Below are 18,531 nucleotides of genomic sequence, written 5' to 3' on the forward strand. Positions count from 1 at the left end.
AACGTAGCCCGCTAACACTTGACCAGTGCCCTCTATGTAGCCTCGCTAACAGCAGACCTGTGCACCCTACGGGGCCCCGCTAACACCAGATCAGAGACTGAGACTGATAACCCTGTCTAGTCATCTTTATGAAATTATCAATCTATTTACTTCTCTGTGTCGTCTATTTCTCTCACTGCTCCACCCCCATCAGGTTGGCGAGCCAATGAGGAGGCTGGAATTAAGGTCCTCCTCCTTAGACCTCTGTGCCTCATTGGATGCCTCCACGCCACTCTCCCTGGACACCGCCTACTCCAGCATGCACCAGGACACTCCTAGCAGTGTGTGGCAGACGCCTCTGTCCCTGGACACCCCGAGTACGTCCCCCCAGTCGCACGCCATGCCCCACACCCCCCCCCCACCGTCGGACCTGTTGCCCTTCCACCCCCCCCACCTGACGCAGGGGGACACCCCCAAGTCCCAGGACCTGTCCTGGACCTGCGCTCCTTATCCCTCATCCAGGGCCGTGTCTCGCAGCCCTCAGCTGTCCCTCCGCACCCTGCGGCTGCTTGGCGCCCCCGCCCCAACCCTCGGCAGTGTCCACCAGGGCCCCCGCTACCCCGTCAGGCTGGTAACCGGTGCCGGTGCGCACCCTCGGCCGGGACCGGGGGCCCCTCGGGGTGGGGGCCGAGGACACAGGAGACTCAAGCACCAGGACGCGTACAACCGCCGGGTGGAGCATCACTATGCGCACCGGCCTGGGACGTCCAGCAGGTGGAGCTCTAGCGCTGCTCTGAAGGTGCTGACGGGGCCCATCACACTGGAGCCTCGGGTCCAGCCTCCGCTGCGGCTGCTGCCGTCTGCTGAGTCACCAGCAGGTGTTGCTCTAGCTCCCGTCAGCAGAGGCGACGGCTGCACGGACGAGCCCGATGGCGGCTGCAGCACGGACGAGCCCGATGGCGGCTGCAGCACGGACGAGCCCGATGGCGGCGGCAGCACGGACGAGCCCGATGGCGGCGGCAGCACGGACGAGCCCGATGGCCGCGGCAGCACGGACGAGCCCGATGGCTCTCAGATCGATACTGGTGTGTCCACAGGGTCACACTCCTCTCAGACCCGTCGGGCTGCTGGCCAAGAGAACAGGAAGTCACTCGATGAACTTCCTCTGTGCGGGTTTGCGTCTCCGAGTGCAGGCGTTGTGCTCTGTGTGGCGGTGGCAGAGGCGGGGGAAGTGGATGGAGCTCTGGGAGGCTCTTACCCAGCGGCACCAGAGCCATGTCGTTCACCTCCGCTTTCAGATCCAGAGAAATGCCTTTATCCTGGGTCGCCTGCCCCACAAACCTGCCCCTCTCCTTGTTCTCCTACCCCACAAACCTGCCCCTCTCCTTGTTCTCCTACCCCTGATCAAGAGCATGATGCCAGCCTGGACTCCCGCATTGAGATGCTCCTCTCGGGCAAGCAGATGTCGGGGCTGCCCTTGGTGCCCTCTCCACCCTCCCACTCTGGGGTGCAGTCTCCCCCTCCACCCTCCCCCTCAGTTCCCCGCTGCTGGAGAGACTCCTGCTTGGAGGATGTCAGCCCGACTCCACTTCCTGTTTTTGAGGAGGGCGAGGGTGAGGAAGGAGAGACGGCTCATTTGACAGCATCAGTGTGCAGTTCTTACACCAGTACACCCAAGCTCAGCTCAGCAGAGTGGGAACCTGGACTCAGCGCAACCCCTCATACAATCACAGGTGTGAAACCTACCTCAACAGAATGTGTGAAAGTCTCTAGTAATGGACATGGCCCTACTGAACCAATGGCTGCCAGCACACAGATGCCCAAGAGCATTGTGGGTAATGTGCCCCCTCTGTTCCGAATGCCCCCGCCCCCTGTGCCCAAGCTTTTTACCCATTATCCCCCCCCTCTACCACCCTACACTCTGTTACCCCCTAACATGCCCCCCCCTGCTGGCCCCCCTCCTCTCCTGCCCCCGTGCCCACAGGTGGAGGTGGTGGAGGGGCAGACAGAGCCACGCAAGAGGCAGTCCAGGTGGCACGGCAACCCCATCCCGACCCGCATCACTAGCGGGCCGAGCTCCGCCCCGTGCCGCCCCTGTGCCCACCCTCCCCCTCTTCGTCCTCCTCCTCCTCTCCTTCCTCCCCCTCTTCGTCCTCCTCCTCCTCTCCTTCCTCCCCCATTCCCTCCTCCTCCTCTTCCTCCTCCATTCACCGTTGTCGCTCCACCTCCACAAACTGCCACAAACCCCCCCACCCATGCGACCCAACTCCCCCGATGCCCCCCACCCCCTGCTCCTCTGCGGCCCCCCTGGCCCCCGCTGCCCTTCCTGCCCCGGTTTGACCCCTCGGTGCCCCCCCCGGGCTACGTGCCCCCCCTGCAGCTCCAGCACCAGGCCACTGTGGAGAGCGTGCTGGCCAGCGTGGCGGCCGAGCTGAAGGCCATCGTGAGGAAGGACATCCTCCGCAGGATGGTGGAGGGCGTCGCCTTCCAGGCCTTCGACCTGTGGTGGGAGGAGAAGGTCAAGAGCACAAAGGTCCAAACACTTGATATCGTATTTCAGATTATGTGCACATGTATGTTTTTATGACCGCCGCGCAGCGAACATTTTTTGTATGTTGATCTCAAGGGGCCATGTCAACCCATTCCATAACCACTCATTTCATGTATAGCGCCACCTAGTTAAACACAAAAAAGTAAAAATGAGGTGTTGTAAACGCAGGTATCTGTGACCTAATATAGTCAAAACTGCACGAAATTGAAAGTGTAGGATCATTATGACACCCTCTGAATGCACGCCAATTAATTTATGTTACTATACACCAACTGGCCTGTAGGTGGCCGGAGACAGTTTTCTGTGAATATCTCGAGAACTGTAGGGCCTAGGAGGTCCACCTTTTTTTTGTATGTTGGTCTTAAGGGGGCATGTCAACCCATTCCATTACCACTTATTTCATGTATAGCGCCACCTAGTTAAAAATTTAAAAGCAAAAAATTAGGTGTTTTCATCACAATATCTCTGGCTGACATGGTCAAAACTGCACGAAATTGAAAGTGTAGGATCATTATGACACCCTCTTTCCACCAACCAACTTTCGTTCATGGGGGGCCTTACAATAAAATAATTTATGTGTACATTTAGTGACCGTACACCAACAAGGATTCCCGGGACACTGAAAGACCGGGGTACACGAAACTTGGTGGGCATGTAACCCCACATGGATAGCATGGAACCATGGTTTTTTGTTTTGATCTGTAGCCCCCCCGCTGTACTGGACCCCCCGAAAGGAGGGTAGGGCAGACACAGTTTTCTGTGAATATCTTGAGAACCGTAGGGCCTAGGATGACCAATTTTTTCCGTATGTTTGCCTCCAGGGGTCATGTTAACCCATTCCATGTGCACACATGTGCATAAACAGATACACACGCACACACATACATTCACAGTAATCATACGTATGACACATACTCACACAGTAGACATATGTACGCATGCATGCACATGCACAAACACACATACACAGGCAAACACACAAGCACGCACACACACACACACACCCACACACATAAACATAAACATGTACACGCACACATGCACACAATTCAAGAATTTCTCAGAATTATGAATAGACAAGATGGGGGTGGGGTTGTATAAAATGAATTTTACATGTGAAATCTATGAATTCAGTGTTTCCCATATATTGACTTATTTGTGGCGGCTCACCACAATATCAGCATTGACCACCACACAATGATTTCCAGGTTGTACTAAATTGTGCTTAAATCTGGTTAGCATCATAACCACGCTAATTTGTTAAAAAACTGTTGTATTCAAGTTAATTCTGCAAACCAACCACCACAAATGGAATTCAGTTCTGTGGGAAACACTGGAACTAATCATGTTTTGGTACTTGTTGTCTAGCAGATACCAGTGAGAATTGAGTGTGGATAATGCAATTTAGTGAGACAGTTAGAATCATATAGGCGGGGCGGCGGTCATATTTTGTACCACTCTGCGGTACATCTAGTCATTCTAATTATTATTAGTAGTAGTAGAAGAAGTGGAAATATAGTATTATTGGAAGCAGCAGCACTAATAGTAGTAGTAGCAGCAGTAGTAGCAGCAGCAGTAGTAGTAGTAGTAGTAGTAGTAGTAGTAGTAGTAGTGGTAGTAGTAATAGTAGTAGTAGCAGCAGTAGTAGCAGCAGCAGTAGTAGTAATAATAGTAGTAGTAGTAGTAGTAGTAGTGGTAGTAGTAATAGTAATAGTAGTAGTAGCAGTAGTAGTAGTAGTAGTAGCAGTAGTAGTGGTAGTAACAGTAGTGGTAGTATTGGTGGTAGTAGTAGTAGCAGCAGTAGTAATTGTAGTAGCAGTAGTGGTAGTAGTAGCAGCAGTAGTAGTAGTAGTAGTAGTAGTGGTAGTAGTAGTAGTAGTAGTAGTGGTAGTAGCAGTAGTAGTAGTGGTAGTGGTAGTAGTAGTATCAGTAGTAGTAGTAGTGGTGGTAGTAGTAGTAGTAGTAGTAGTAGTGGTAGTGGTAGTAGTAGTATCAGTAGTAGTGGTAGTAGTAGTATCAGTAGTAGTGGTAGTAGTGGTAGTAGTAGTAGTGGTAGTATCAGTAGTAGTGGTAGTAGTATCAGTAGTAGTGGTAGTAGTATCAGTAGTAGTAGTAGTAGTAGTAGTAGTGGTAGTATCAGTAGTAGTGGTAGTAGTATCAGTAGTAGTAGTAGTAGTAGTAGTAGTGGTAGTATCAGTAGTAGTGGTAGTGGTAAGTCAAGTCAGCTTCAATGTTCGGGTCTGTTCAGGTCTGTGTGGCTTTTCTTGCAACTGAAACCAGCTGATCTCCTCAGACTCAGATGCAGACGAGCCACATACTGCATTTGTTTTCCTTCTCCTTCAAACAGCTTCTGACTTCATCTTGCTTTTCACACACACACACACACACACACGCACACACACACACACACACATGCACATACACACACACAGGCTTCTGCTCCAGTGGCGAAACCTCCTGTGTCCTCCAGAGAGGATGCCATGACCAGAGAGGATGCTGTGGCCAGACAGGACGTTGTGGCTCTGGGCGTAGTACTGGGTCTGGGGGCGTTGCGACTGCCCTCTTTTAAGGTACTAATGCACAGGCACTTCAGGAATACTTTATCTACTTAATTTGATCAAAATAAGCACAAATTATTCAATACAATTAATTCATATAAATCAGTATTGCATAACATTATTAAAAGCATTTTTATAATTTATAACTTGTTAAAATCCTACTAGTGCCTTTTGCTGAAACATATGAACAGTATGCAGATAAAGTCAAGATCAAATGAGGCAGATGATGAGGAAGAGGATGAGGAGGAGGAGGATGAAGACTAGGGTGATGAGGATGATGATCACGATGATCCTCCTCATCACCCTAGTCCTCATCCTCCTCTTAATCCCCCTCCTCATCTTCCTCCTCATCCTCAGGAGGATGATGATGATGATGATGATATATCTGTGGCATGATGGTAGCAAATGATGAAGATGGTAGGAATGGTAGTGACGGTGAAGACTAGGGTGATGATGATGATGATGATGATGTATCTGTGGCATGATGATATCAAATGATGAGGTGGTAGGAATGGTAGTGACAATGATGATGATGATGATATATCTGTGGCATGACGGTATCAAATGATGAAGATGGTAGGAATGGTAGTGACGGTGAGGACGGAAATGACGCTTGTGATTTTGGTGACACCTGTTCAGGTGAAGAGGAAGGAGCGCCCAGGAGTGACCTCAGAGCCTCAAACCAAACGGACCTGTCCGTCCCTGTCAGAGGAAGAGGAGGCGGAGCCAGGTCAGTGTAAACCATAGGTTCTCAAAGTGCGGCCCGGGGGCCAATGGCGGCCCGCGGAAACATTTCTGGCGGCCCGCGATAACATCTGATAACATCTGATAACATCTGTAAAACTGTTAAAACTGTACTGTGTGCTTTGAAAAGAATGAATCTCCGTTTAGTGGTGTTTAGTGGCCGTCAGGTTTTCCTGTGGTGCTTTGGTAGCTGGAATTGGCCCTGAATAAGGCCTATGCTGATAAGAAGCAAGGCACACTGAGACTGTTTGTTTTAAATAAGTTTGTACTTGAAATGGACTGCAACCAGAACTGTTATATCCCAAATTTGTCTGTTGAGGGTAGAGAACCCCAGGGATTGTGTGTGCATTGCAAGTTTTGCCAGGTTTAGCCTCAGTTATGAATTAAAATGTGTTTAATGCAATAAATATAAACTAGAGATGCAACCTGCTCATTAAAATAATTACAAATGGGATTTTTTTTCTTTCAGTTTCTTTTTCTCCCCCCACCCCTTTGGTGGCCCTCAGCTCAATGTTGGGTTCCTGAATTTGCCCTCACCAATCACAACTTTGAGAACCCCTGGTGTAAACAATCTGTGTTTGGTGATGAGTTCAGCAGTACACATACCTGCAAACTAGTCGCTAGATCTGGGGGTGAGTTCAGCAGTACACATACCTGCAAACTAGTCGCTAGATCTGGGGGGGGGGGGGACTGAACCATAACCCTAAAAACCACCAACCAACCACCATCGACCCAGGCACGGTCCGTCACAAACACAAACAGATGAGTCAGTTAGCTTACCTTAGCTTGCGCCCCAGGAAATGTAACTTCTCCTTATCCACAACCATTCACTTGCTCATTATGTTGCCAAGGACATGTTACTAACCACCTGCCTTAGACTTCGTTTTAAAATAGATTGTCAACATTTGTTGTTTGGTCTGTTTTTGGCTGCATACGTGAAACATGAACGTGAGCATGTTTTTTCCGGGTTTGAGGTAGTACTCAAGAATTTTGTTCAAGGTTGACAGGTCTGAAAATGCTTTATCCATCATCAAGTCATTCAATTAGGCTAAACATAGCCTTAACTCAAAACAGCTGGTAGGCTGTTATAATAATATTTAATATTTATTATTGAATACTTCACAGGTCTACCTATAGGCATGTAATGTAAATGTAAAAAGGCTTTTCTCATTATATATACGTACATAAACATGACATGGTAGTAAATGCACCCAATAATGAGATGAATAAATTCTATAACTGCAGAGAGAGCGGACATGAGGGAGGAGTCTACGGATGTGAGGGAGGAGTCTGCGGCGGTGAGGGAGGAGTCTACGGATGTGAGGGAGGAGTCTACGGACGCGTGGCAGAAGGACGTTGCAGTCTCCGCGGGCAGGCGCAGGCATGCCAGACCTCTGGCACTGGACAGCGAAGCAGAGGAGGATGAGAGAGAAGAGGATTCTGGGAAGGTGGAGGACTGCCCTGCGGTGTCAGAGGATGAGGTGGACAGGAGGGAATTGGGCTCTTTTTCAAAGGTGCAAAAACACATTCCTTTGGATCCCTGTTGGATCCAGTTCCAATTGGATGTTCTTTACTCGGTCATGTGATTTGGCTCAATGTTCTCCTTTCTCCATTTACCCGGTTCTTAGTATGGGGATGATGATGACGATGATGACGATGAAGGAGAGAACACAGAAGTCAGGAGGTCACCTCCAAACAGAGAAAAGGACAAACACCCAGATTATGGTACTGATGTTGGTGTTGATGTTTTAAAAGGACAAACACCCAGATTATGGTACTGATGTTGGTGTTGATGTTTTAAAAGAAGTACAATATATAGAATACATATATAGAACTAGGTAAAGACACATTGATGACTGGTGGTGTAGACAGCACTGGAGAGGGAGGTGTAGACAGCACTGGAGGAGGTGTAGACAGCACTGGAGGAGGTGTAGACAGCACTGCAGAGGGAGGTGTAGACAGCACTGGAGGAGGTGTAGACAGCACTGCAGAGGGAGGTGTAGACAGCACTGGAGAGGGAGGTGTAGACAGCACTGGAGGAGGTGTAGACAGCACTGGAGGTGTAGACAGCACTGGAGGAGGTGTAGACAGCACTGGAGGTGTAGACAGCACTGGAGGAGGTGTAGACAGCACTGGAGGTGTAGACAGCACTGGAGGAGGTGTAGACAGCACTGGAGGTGTAGACAGCACTGGAGGTGTAGACAGCACTGGAGGAGGTGTAGACAGCACTGCAGAGGAGAACACTGGAGGTGTAGACAGCACTGGAGGAGGTGTAGACAGCACTGGAGGAGGTGTAGACAGCACTGGAGGTGTAGACAGCACTGGAGGAGGTGTAGACAGCACTGGAGGTGTAGACAGCACTGGAGGAGGTGTAGACAGCACTGCAGAGGAGAACACTGGAGGTGTAGACAGCACTGGAGGAGGTGTAGACAGCACTGGAGGTGTAGACAGCACTGCGGCTTTGAAAAGTTCCCATATCCACTCATTTGACGTGTAGCGCTACTTAGTTAAAAATGAAAAGGCAAAAACAATGCTTTGTAACTGCAGGTATATCTTTGACTGACAGGTTCAAAATTTCACGAAATTTGAAGTGTAGGATCATTATGTCTAATGCAGAATATAATTTTGTGTCAGACTGGTCATGTGTTTTGTCTTTCTCACAGAAGTCATCAGCCTCTCCTCCTCCTCCAGTTACTATGACAACACGTCAACGTCTATCAGTTCTGATTACATCTCATCTTCAACAGACAGCACAGACTCGTCCATGTCTGAATCCGATGACGATGATGATGACGATAATCAACATCATCATCATCATTATGGGACATGCCTCACAGATGATCAACATCATCATCATCATTATGGGACATGCCTCACAGATGATCATGAACACAACAGGTGGTCAGGAGGTGCAGTGCATCTGTTAGAGGGGGCTGCAGAGAGGGAGGAAGAGGAGGAGGAGATGGAGGAAGAGGAGGAGGAAGAGGAGGAGAGGGAAGCGTGGCTGTCGTCGTCTAACAGAGAGGGGACAGGCTCGGCTGGCGTCCATGTTGTGCCCTCGCCCTGGTCCCCGTGGGAGATGGAGAGACCGCCGCCCACCCCTCGTGCCCCCGCCTCCACGGACGAGCGTCTGGAACAGCGTCTGGAACAGCGTCTGGAACAGGCTTTACTGGGTGAGTGAGCGTCTGGAACAGCGTCTGGAACAGGCCTTACTGGGTGAGTGAGCGTCTGGAACAGCGTCTGGAACAGGCCTTACTGGGTGAGTGAGCGTCTGGAACAGGCCTTACTGGGTGAGTTAGCGTAGTGTCTGGAACAGGCCTTACTGGGTGAGTTAGCGTCTGGAACAGGCCTTACTGGGTGAGTGAGCGTAGCGTCTGGAACAGGCCTTACTGGGAGAGTGAGCGTAGTGTCTGGAACAGGCCTTACTGAGTGAGTTAGCGTCTGGAACAGGCCTTACTGGGTGAGTGAGCGTAGTGTCTGGAACAGGCCTTACTGAGTGAGTTAGCGTCTGGAACAGGCCTTACTGGGTGAGTGAGCGTCTGGAACAGGCCTTACTGGGTGAGTGAGCGTCTGGAACAGCATCTGGAACAGGCCTTACTGGGAGAGTGAGCGTAGTGTCTGGAACAGGCCTTACTGAGTGAGTTAGCGTCTGGAACAGGCCTTACTGGGTGAGTGAGCGTAGCGTCTGGAACAGGCCTTACTGGGTGAGTGAGCGTCTGGAACAGGCCTTACTGGGTGAGTGAGCGTCTGGAACAGCATCTGGAACAGGCCTTACTGGGAGAGTGAGCGTAGTGTCTGGAACAGGCCTTACTGGGTGAGTTAGCGTCTGGAACAGCGTCTGGAACAGGCCTTACTGAGTGAGTTAGCGTCTGGAACAGCGTCTGGAACAGGCCTTACTGAGTGAGTTAGCGTCTGGAACAGGCCTTACTGGGTGAGTGAGCGTAGCGTCTGGAACAGCGTCTGGAACAGGCCTTACTGGGAGAGTGAGCGTAGTGTCTGGAACAGGCCTTACTGAGTGAGTTAGCGTCTGGAACAGGCCTTACTGAGTGAGTTAGCGTCTGGAACAGGCCTTACTGGGTGAGTGAGCGTCTGGAACAGGCCTTACTGGGTGAGTGAGCGTAGTGTCTGGAACAGGCCTTACTGAGTGAGTGAGCGTCTGGAACAGGCCTTACTGAGTGAGTTAGCGTCTGGAACAGGCCTTACTGGGTGAGTGAGCGTAGTGTCTGGAACAGGCCTTACTGAGTGAGTTAGCGTCTGGAACAGGCCTTACTGGGTGAGTGAGCGTAGTGTCTGGAACAGGCCTTACTGGGTGAGTGAGCGTCTGGAACAGGCCTTACTGAGTGAGTGAGCGTCTGGAACAGGCCTTACTGGGTGAGTGAGCGTAGCGTCTGGAACAGGCCTTACTGGGAGAGTGAGCGTAGTGTCTGGAACAGGCCTTACTGAGTGAGTTAGCGTCTGGAACAGGCCTTACTGGGTGAGTGAGCGTAGCGTCTGGAACAGGCCTTACTGGGTGAGTGAGCGTCTGGAACAGGCCTTACTGGGTGAGTGAGCGTCTGGAACAGGCCTTACTGGGTGAGTTAGCGTCTGGAACAGCGTCTGGAACAGGCCTTACTGGGTGAGTGAGCGTCTGGAACAGGCCTTACTGGGTGAGTGAGCGTCTGGAACAGCGTCTGGAACAGGCCTTACTGGGTGAGTGAGCGTAGTGTCTGGAACAGGCCTTACTGAGTGAGCGTAGCGTCTGGAACAGGCCTTACTGGGTGAGTTAGCGTAGTGTCTGGAACAGGCCATACTGGGTGAGTTAGCGTAGCGTCTGGAACAGGCCTTACTGGGTGAGTTAGCGTCTGGAACAGCGTCTGGAACAGGCCTTACTGGGTGAGTGAGCGTCTGGAACAGCGTCTGGAACAGGCCTTACTAGGTGAGTTAGCGTCTGGAACAGGCCTTACTGGGTGAGTGAGCGTCTGGAACAGGCCTTACTGGGTGAGTGAGCGTCTGGAACAGAGTCTGGAACAGGCCTTACTGGGTGAGTGAGCGTCTGGAACAGCGTCTGGAACAGGCCTTACTGGGTGAGTGAGCGTCTGGAACAGCGTCTGGAACAGGCCTTACTGGGTGAGTGAGCGTCTGGAACAGCGTCTGGAACAGGCCTTACTGGGTGAGTGAGCGTCTGGAACAGCGTCTGGAACAGGCCTTACTAGGTGAGTTAGCGTCTGGAACAGGCCTTACTGGGTGAGTGAGCGTCTGGAACAGAGTCTGGAACAGGCCTTACTAGGTGAGTGAGCGTCTGGAGCAGGCCTTACTGGGTGAGTGAGCGTCTCTGCTCCGCTCTCTGGGTCATGGTCGCCTGACCTCTGTTGACCTCTGGGTCATGGTCGCCTGACCTCTGTTGACCTCTGGGTCATGGTCGCCTGACCTCTGTTGACCTCTGGGTCATGGTCGCCTGACCTCTGATAACCTCTGGATCATGGTCGCCTGACCTCTGTTGACCTCTGGGTCATGGTTTCCTGACCTCTGATAACCTCTGGGTCATGGTCGCCTGACCTCTGGGTCATGGTCGCCTGACCTCTGTTGACCTCTGGGTCATGGTCGCCTGACCTCTGATCTGGTCTTTTGTTTGCCACTGATAATTTAGAGAGGGATGTGAGCAATCGATTGGAATACTATTCACAGAGTAATCATACTGTACAGTAATATCTTTTAATCATATTATCTGCCAGGAGAGGGCGCTCTGGTCACATACTCGACAGGGCCGTATATGGAGAGGTCAGCTCAAATCATGGGCAACATGTTGGACACCAACGTCAGATGACTTTACAATGTAATCCTATGGGGCGAACATGCTACGTTGAAATAAAGTGCTTATTTTCACCATCAACAGGCATATAAATGTTATTATCAATGTTTATCTATATGTAAAAGGCCCTTACAGAAATATTCCAGTGTATATTTACCTTCTCTATCTTAAATGGCCTGTAAAATGCCCACTGTAGTGAGTGACCACGTCACCTGTTAAATGCCCATTAGTGAGTGACAACGTCTCTATCTTAAATGGGCTGTAAAATGCCCACTGTAGTGAGTGACCACATCACCTTTAAAATGCCCATTAGTGAGTGACCACTGTAGTGAGTGATGAAATGGGATGTTTTGTCCACTCCATTATAATTGGTCCAAATAGAAATCAAATGTAATAGCAGCAACGCAGATGAAATGGGATGTTTTGTCCCACAGCGCTGCAGTTGGAATAATGAAATAACTATGAATGACTTTATGTTTTATGCATTGAGTGTTGATGACAGAATCAGTATAAACTGTATACAGTATAAACTATAACAAACTGAAAGGTCTATGTAGTGTTGTGTTTGTGAGACCTCCTGATATGCACTGATATGCCCTGATATCTGATATGCCCTGATGTGCCCTGATATCTGATGTGCCCTGATATCTGATGTGCCCTGATCTGATATGCCCTGATATCTGATATGCCCTGATCTGCCCTGATATCTGATGTGCCCTGATATCTGATATGCCCTGATATCTGATATGCCCTGATCTGCCCTGATATCTGGTATTCCTTCCTATGCTGCAGCATGTGAGGACATCAGACTGGATGAGGATCACCTGGATGAAGATCACCTGCAGCTGAGGGCGTGTCTAGAGGGAGTGGCCATACCAGACCCCGCCCTGTGTCTCTCACCTGGGGAGCTCACCTGTCCGCTCTCCCCGTCATATGGAGAGGTGTCAGGTCAGAACACATCTAATCAGGTCATATGGACACACCTAATCAGGTCATATGGAGAGGTGTCAGGTCAGAACACATCTAATCAGGTCATATGGACACACCTAATCAGGTCATATGGAGAGGTATCAGGTCAGAACACACCTAATCAGGTCATATGGACACACCTAATCAGGTCATATGGAGAGGTGTCAGGTCAGAACACACCTAATCAGGTCATATGGACACACCTAATCAGGTCATATGGAGAGGTGTAAAGTCAGAACACAGCTAATCAGGTCATATGGAGAGGTATCAGGTCAGAACACACCTAATCAGGTCATATGGAGAGGTATCAGGTCAGAACACACCTAATGCTACTTAGACCCCTTGCTTTGCCTATATGTACATTATACATGGCAACACAATAAAATACTTAATATTTACCACAGACATCACAGACATCAGGTATCAGCATACTAGGTGCTGTGTCATTTTTCAACATGCAGGTTTCCACTAAGTCTGCTTTGCCCATTGAAAAGTGAAGCTAAAGGAGCACACAGTGCAAAGTCTCAAAAAGAGTCATGATTCTAAAAAAGAGTCATGATTCCTGCACGACACACTAAAGTCTCAAAAAGAGTCATGATTCTAAAAAAGAGTCATGATTCCTGCACGACACACTAACGTCTCAAAAAGAGTCATGATTCTAAAAAAGAGTCATGTTTCCTGCACGACACACTAAAGTGATGCAGTGCAGCTCCATGCATTGTGTGTGTGATGTTTGTTATTGTTATTGTTTGTTTACCTCTCATGTTGTGATCTATTCTAATGACGTAATGCAGAGGATCTGGACACAGGGTCCGAGCTGGACGCTGTCACTATGGAGACGCTGGAGGACTGTGGGACCTTAAGGCCTCCGACCCCCACGGGCTCAGTCAGCGACAGCGATGCCTCAGACCTGCAGCTGTCGCCCCCTGCTGCTCTGGAGGACGTAGAGCGCCCCCACACTCCTGGGCGAGGTCTGGACACAGCGGAGGGTGCTGCCGGCGATCTCCTCTTCCCCCCTCCCGCCACACTACTACTCCTGCCCCCTCCCCCCTCCCCGACAGGCCTCGGGGGCTCACCCTCCTACCCCCTCTCCACCCCCCTGCCCCCTCCCCCCTCCCCGACAGGCCTCGGGGGCTCCCCCTCCTACCCCGTCCCCACCCCCCTGCCCTCCTCCTACCCCGTGTACGAGGACATCCCTCGGACGCCGGGTCACTACTCCAGCTCGGTGCAGAGGTCCAGGAGACCCAGCGCAGCCCTGACTCCAGACCAGGACCTGCGGGCGCTGTTTCCCCTCTCCCCCCGCCCCACCGCGAGGGCCGTCCCCCGCACCCCTGGACGAGAGAGCCCCCCCGGCTCCCTCCCGCACCCAGCGTCCGCTTTCGAGTTCTCCGAGTACCGGATGCACCTCAGAGAGCCCTGGCATGGGGACCACCCGCTCAGCGCAGCGCCTAACCAGGCCTGGGGTTCCCCCGGCTCCCCCGCCCCTTGCCATGGGTCCTCGCCACCCAGCGGGCGCGGCGCTGTTCTGCACCCCCGCACAAGCCCTCCGTGGGGAGGTGGAGCCAGGGACAGGACGTTGGGCAGGGAGGAGGTGGACATGGAGGAGGTGGTGGGGGCCAGGGGAACCTGGAGGACGCACAGGAGGAGGCTGAGGTGCAAGAACACCTCGAGGACCATGCTGAAGTGGAGGACTACGGAGAGCAGGGAGGAACAAAATGGACCAGAGTGTGGGCTGCTGCCTCTGCTCAGCACCGAGACTTGCCTGACGTCTGGAGAACTGGAGAACCGGCCTCGCCTTGAGAACCAGCTTTGCCTTGAGAACCAGCTTCACCTAGAGAACCAGCCTCACCTAGAGAACCGACCTCACCTAAAGAACCGACCTCACCTAAAGAACCGGCCTCGCCTAGAGAACCAGCCTCACCTAGAGAACCGGCCGCGCCTTGAGAACCAGCCTCGCCTTGAGAACCAGCTTCACCTAGAGAACCAGCCTCACCTAGAGAACCGACCTCACCTAAAGAACCAGCCTCGCCTTGAGAACCGGCCTCGCCTAAAGAACCGACCTCACCTAAAGAACCAGCCTCGCCTAGAGAACCAGGCTCGCCTTGAGAACCGGCCTCGCCTAAAGAACCGACCTCACCTAAAGAACCAGCCTCGCCTAGAGAACCAGGCTCGCCTTGAGAACCGGCCTCGCTTAAAGAACCAGCCTCGCCTTGAGAACCGGCCTCACCTAGAGAACCAGCCTCGCCTTGAGAACCGGCCTTGCCTTGAGAACCGGCCTCACCTAGAGAACCGACCCACCCTGGAGGACCTGGAGAGCGTGGGGCTTGTGCGGCTGTACCCTCGCCACAGAGCCGGACGCGGTCACATTAAGCGGCGCCGGCGGCGCGGGGACCGGTCACCCTCCCGGTTGCGGCTCTGCCGGCGGTCGCACCGCGAGGAGAGGAGCGCTCTCCACGCCGTGTGGAGGTCAGGAGTGGATGACCAGGAGATCGGACACCTCAAACGCAGCTATGAGAGCATGAAGCTCCTGCGTCTGGGCTGTGATTGGCTCAGCTCGGTCACATGGGTGCCACATCCTGATATCCTTCAGTCAACGTCATGTTTACATTCACTCAATTAAACAACGGGATGTAGTGTAGATGAAATTAATAGTTGATGTATGATTGTTAAAATATTCCATGAAAACACAGCACCTAGGACTGCATTCATTATCATCATTCATTAACTGATGTGTATATGAGTTCATTAATTATCATCATTCATTAATTGATGTGTATATGAGTTCATTCATTATCATCATTCATTAACTGATGTGTATATGAGTTCATTAATTATCATCATTCATTAATTGATGTGTATATGAGTTCATTCATTATCATCATTCATTAATTGATGTGTATATGAGTTCATTAATTCATTAATTAATTCCATCTTTAAGTCCATAGGAGTCGATTGCCGAGTGTGGAGTAACACGCTCTGGAAATTCACAATTTCGTCGCCGTTTTAAAAAAAAAAAAAACATAGTCCAGTATTTCTTTCGAAATTGAAATGAAGTTGTATGCAACAGCAAACCCTAGCTTACTAACAGGTTGGAATTTTGAAATGTCACGTGACGTGACAATCGACTCCTACAGACTTTCCCCTAAAGATGGGAGCTGCAGCAGCAACATTTCCAGAAAGGTACTGGCTTGATGAAATTCATTCTGGACTCTCTATCCAACCACATAAAGACCTCGGGATACTTCGGTTTGACTTTAGGGACCCTCTACTCACTACCACGTAAGTGTAATGTTGTTTTGTAGCGGCGAAATGACATGCCCTGGTCACTTCCAGGCTAAAGAGTTTTGACTGAAAACGGTAAAATCGAACTTTCTCAAAACACATCCGAATGACATGATTTTGATGTCAATTCAACGTATGTACTCCCAATCATCCGTAAATTGATCTAAGGTGCATTTTACTCCGGATAATTCCTTTAACGCTGCTTAGTTAGCGTTGGTCGCTTAGTTAGCGTTGGTCACTGTGTGCTGTGACACTCTGTACTCATCCCTTAACGCTGCTTTACCAACTGACATCGCGCTTGGGAAGAGCAGGATGTGGGAGACTGCGATGCGTCATCATTTGACAGGAAGTGCACGCAGCGAGGGTTATTACGTCATCAGCAGCGGTGATAAGCAGCGCTACCTGACCAGCACACACAGTGACTCAGCGCGACCACCTGAGGACACACAGGTGAGATCTGGACGACACAGAGTATAAAATAGATTAGAGTGGAGGAGACTACAGACAATAGAGTAGAATAAAACACAACTAAATATCTTATAAATCAAAATACAATAAAATACAATACAGACAATGCAATTTCAGCCCAAACTTTGTTTGTGTGCATGTGCATGTGTTTGTGTGTGTGTGTTCATGTGTATGTTTATGTGTGTGTGTGTGCGTTTATGTGTGTGTGTGTGTGTATGTTCATGTGTGTGTGTGTGTGTGTGTGTGTGTTCATGTGTGTGTGTGTGTGTGTTCATGTGTATGTTTATGTGTGTGTGTGTGTGTGTGTTCATGTGTGTGTGTGTGTGTGTGTTTATGTGTGTGTGTGTATGTTCATGTGTGTGTGTGTGTGTGTTCATGTGTGTGTGTGTGTGTTCATGTGTATGTTTATGTGTGTGTGTGTGTGTGTGCGTTTATATGTGTGTGTGTGTTTATGTGTGTGTGTGTATGTTCATGTGTGTGTGTGTGTGTGTGTGTGTTCATGTGTGTGTGTATGTTCATGTGTGTGTGTTTATGTGTGTGTGTGTATGTTCATGTGTGTGTGTGTGTTTATGTGTGTGTGTGTGTGTGTGTTCATGTGTGTGTGTGTGTTCACATGTGTGTGTGTGTGTTCATGTGTGTGTGTGTTCATGTGTGTGTGTGTATGTGTTCATGTGTGTGTGTGTTCATGTGTGTGTGTGTTCATGTGTGTGTGTGTGTGTGTGTGTTCATGTGTGTGTGTGTTCATGTGTGTGTGTTCATGTGTGTGTGTGTTCATGTGTGTGTGTGTGTGTGTGTGTGTGTGTGTTCATGTGTGTGTGTTCATGTGTGTGTGTGTTGTGGTCAAAATTAATCCAAGACAACTGGTGTGAGACTGCAGCTTTATTCACGACGCCGGGAGCATGTTACCCACATGAAATGTCAACGTAACAAGCCCACCCATCTGTGGGTGAAGCCAACTCTTATACCTTACCCCACACCCATGGAAAATCACAAGTTGTCACCCTCCATTAATCACTTAACCATCTGGTATTTTAACAGAGATAAGAAATGTTTACAACCCCACTTAACCATCTGGTGTTTTGACAAAGATAAGAAATGTTTATGACCCCCCATCCTGAGGGTTACCCACAATTCGCTGACACAAGGGTTAATTTAACTAAACATTCTAACATAGGAGTTTCCGAAAACACAAGGGTCAGAGTAAGGAGATGACAATTAGATTTCACTACATGTATGTAAGGTATACTAAACATTCAATGAGAGACATAAAATTTATCCCACAGTGTGTTCATGTGTGTGTGTGTGTTCATGTGTGTGTGTTCATGTGTGTGTTCATGTGTGTGTGTGTGTGTTCATGTGTGTGTGTGTGTGTCCAGCCTCAGCTCTCTCTGCGCTCAGCCTCGGACCTCCGTGCGGACCAGAGGCGCCTCCTCTCCTCTTTCAGCTGTGACAGTGACCTGCTCAAGTTCAACCAGCTGAAGGTGAGACCAGCTGCCCCCTCCCCCCAGACTCTCCTGCAGCTGCCCCCTCCCCCCAGACGCTCCTGCAGCTGCCCCAATCAGACGCTCCTGCAGCTGCCCCCTCCCCCCAGACTCTCCTGCAGCTGCCCCCTCCCCCCTGCAGCTGCCCCCTCCCCCCTGCAGCTGCCCCCTCCACCCAGACGCTCCTGCAGCTGCCCCCTCCCCCCAGACGCTCCTGCAGCTGCCCCCTCCCCCCAGACTCTCCTGCAGCGGGCTCAGTGCATATTTTACTCTTTAAAAGCCTGCAGGTTTAATCCCTCTCACAAGTGTATTTTGATACTTTATTGTTGCACAAATAGTGCATATTTATCATAATATAACATATCGTATTTTATATTGTATGTGTTTTTATATATTTAGGTTTGTTATATGCATTATGTGCATAGTTATCATATTGTATTTTTATATTTTAATTTAGGTTTGTTATATGAACAGTGCATATTTAACTTACATATTTTATATTTTAATTTAGGTTTGTTATATGAACAGTGCATATTTAACATATCGTATTTTATATTTTAATTTAGGTTTGTTATATGGATTCTGGCATCACTGGAATCTTTCTGGGAATCTTCATTGCTTCAGAATCTTAATCATCATCATCATCATCATCATCATCGTCGTCTTCCTCATCATTGTCATTACCATCACTGTCGTCATGGGAACCAACAT

At 49.9% G+C, this 18,531-nt stretch overlaps 2 protein-coding genes across 2 annotated transcripts in view; one reads left to right on the top strand and one right to left on the bottom strand.

The window, feature by feature from the left end:
- LOC121716106 (chemokine-like receptor 1) overlaps positions 1-18,531 on the bottom strand; it is a 965,204-nt gene that overhangs the window by 41,966 nt on the left and 904,707 nt on the right. The gene's annotated exons all lie outside the window — the stretch shown is intronic.
- The window catches only part of LOC121714728 (histone-lysine N-methyltransferase SETD1B-like), a 34,978-nt gene that overhangs the window by 10,599 nt on the left and 5,848 nt on the right, over positions 1-18,531 (top strand). Inside the window, exons 6-15 of the mRNA XM_042099746.1 lie at positions 194-2,512; positions 4,963-5,100; positions 5,728-5,818; positions 7,078-7,346; positions 7,461-7,557; positions 8,496-9,005; positions 12,413-12,568; positions 13,384-15,168; positions 16,155-16,321; positions 17,716-17,820. Of these exons, the coding sequence (XP_041955680.1) occupies positions 194-2,512; positions 4,963-5,100; positions 5,728-5,818; positions 7,078-7,346; positions 7,461-7,557; positions 8,496-9,005; positions 12,413-12,568; positions 13,384-15,168; positions 16,155-16,321; positions 17,716-17,820 (5,637 nt within the window). The remainder of the gene's footprint in view (positions 1-193; positions 2,513-4,962; positions 5,101-5,727; positions 5,819-7,077; positions 7,347-7,460; positions 7,558-8,495; positions 9,006-12,412; positions 12,569-13,383; positions 15,169-16,154; positions 16,322-17,715; positions 17,821-18,531) is intronic.

Source organism: Alosa sapidissima, chromosome 8, assembly GCF_018492685.1.
Source record: "Alosa sapidissima isolate fAloSap1 chromosome 8, fAloSap1.pri, whole genome shotgun sequence".
In the NCBI taxonomy this organism is placed as follows: domain Eukaryota; kingdom Metazoa; phylum Chordata; class Actinopteri; order Clupeiformes; family Clupeidae; genus Alosa; species Alosa sapidissima.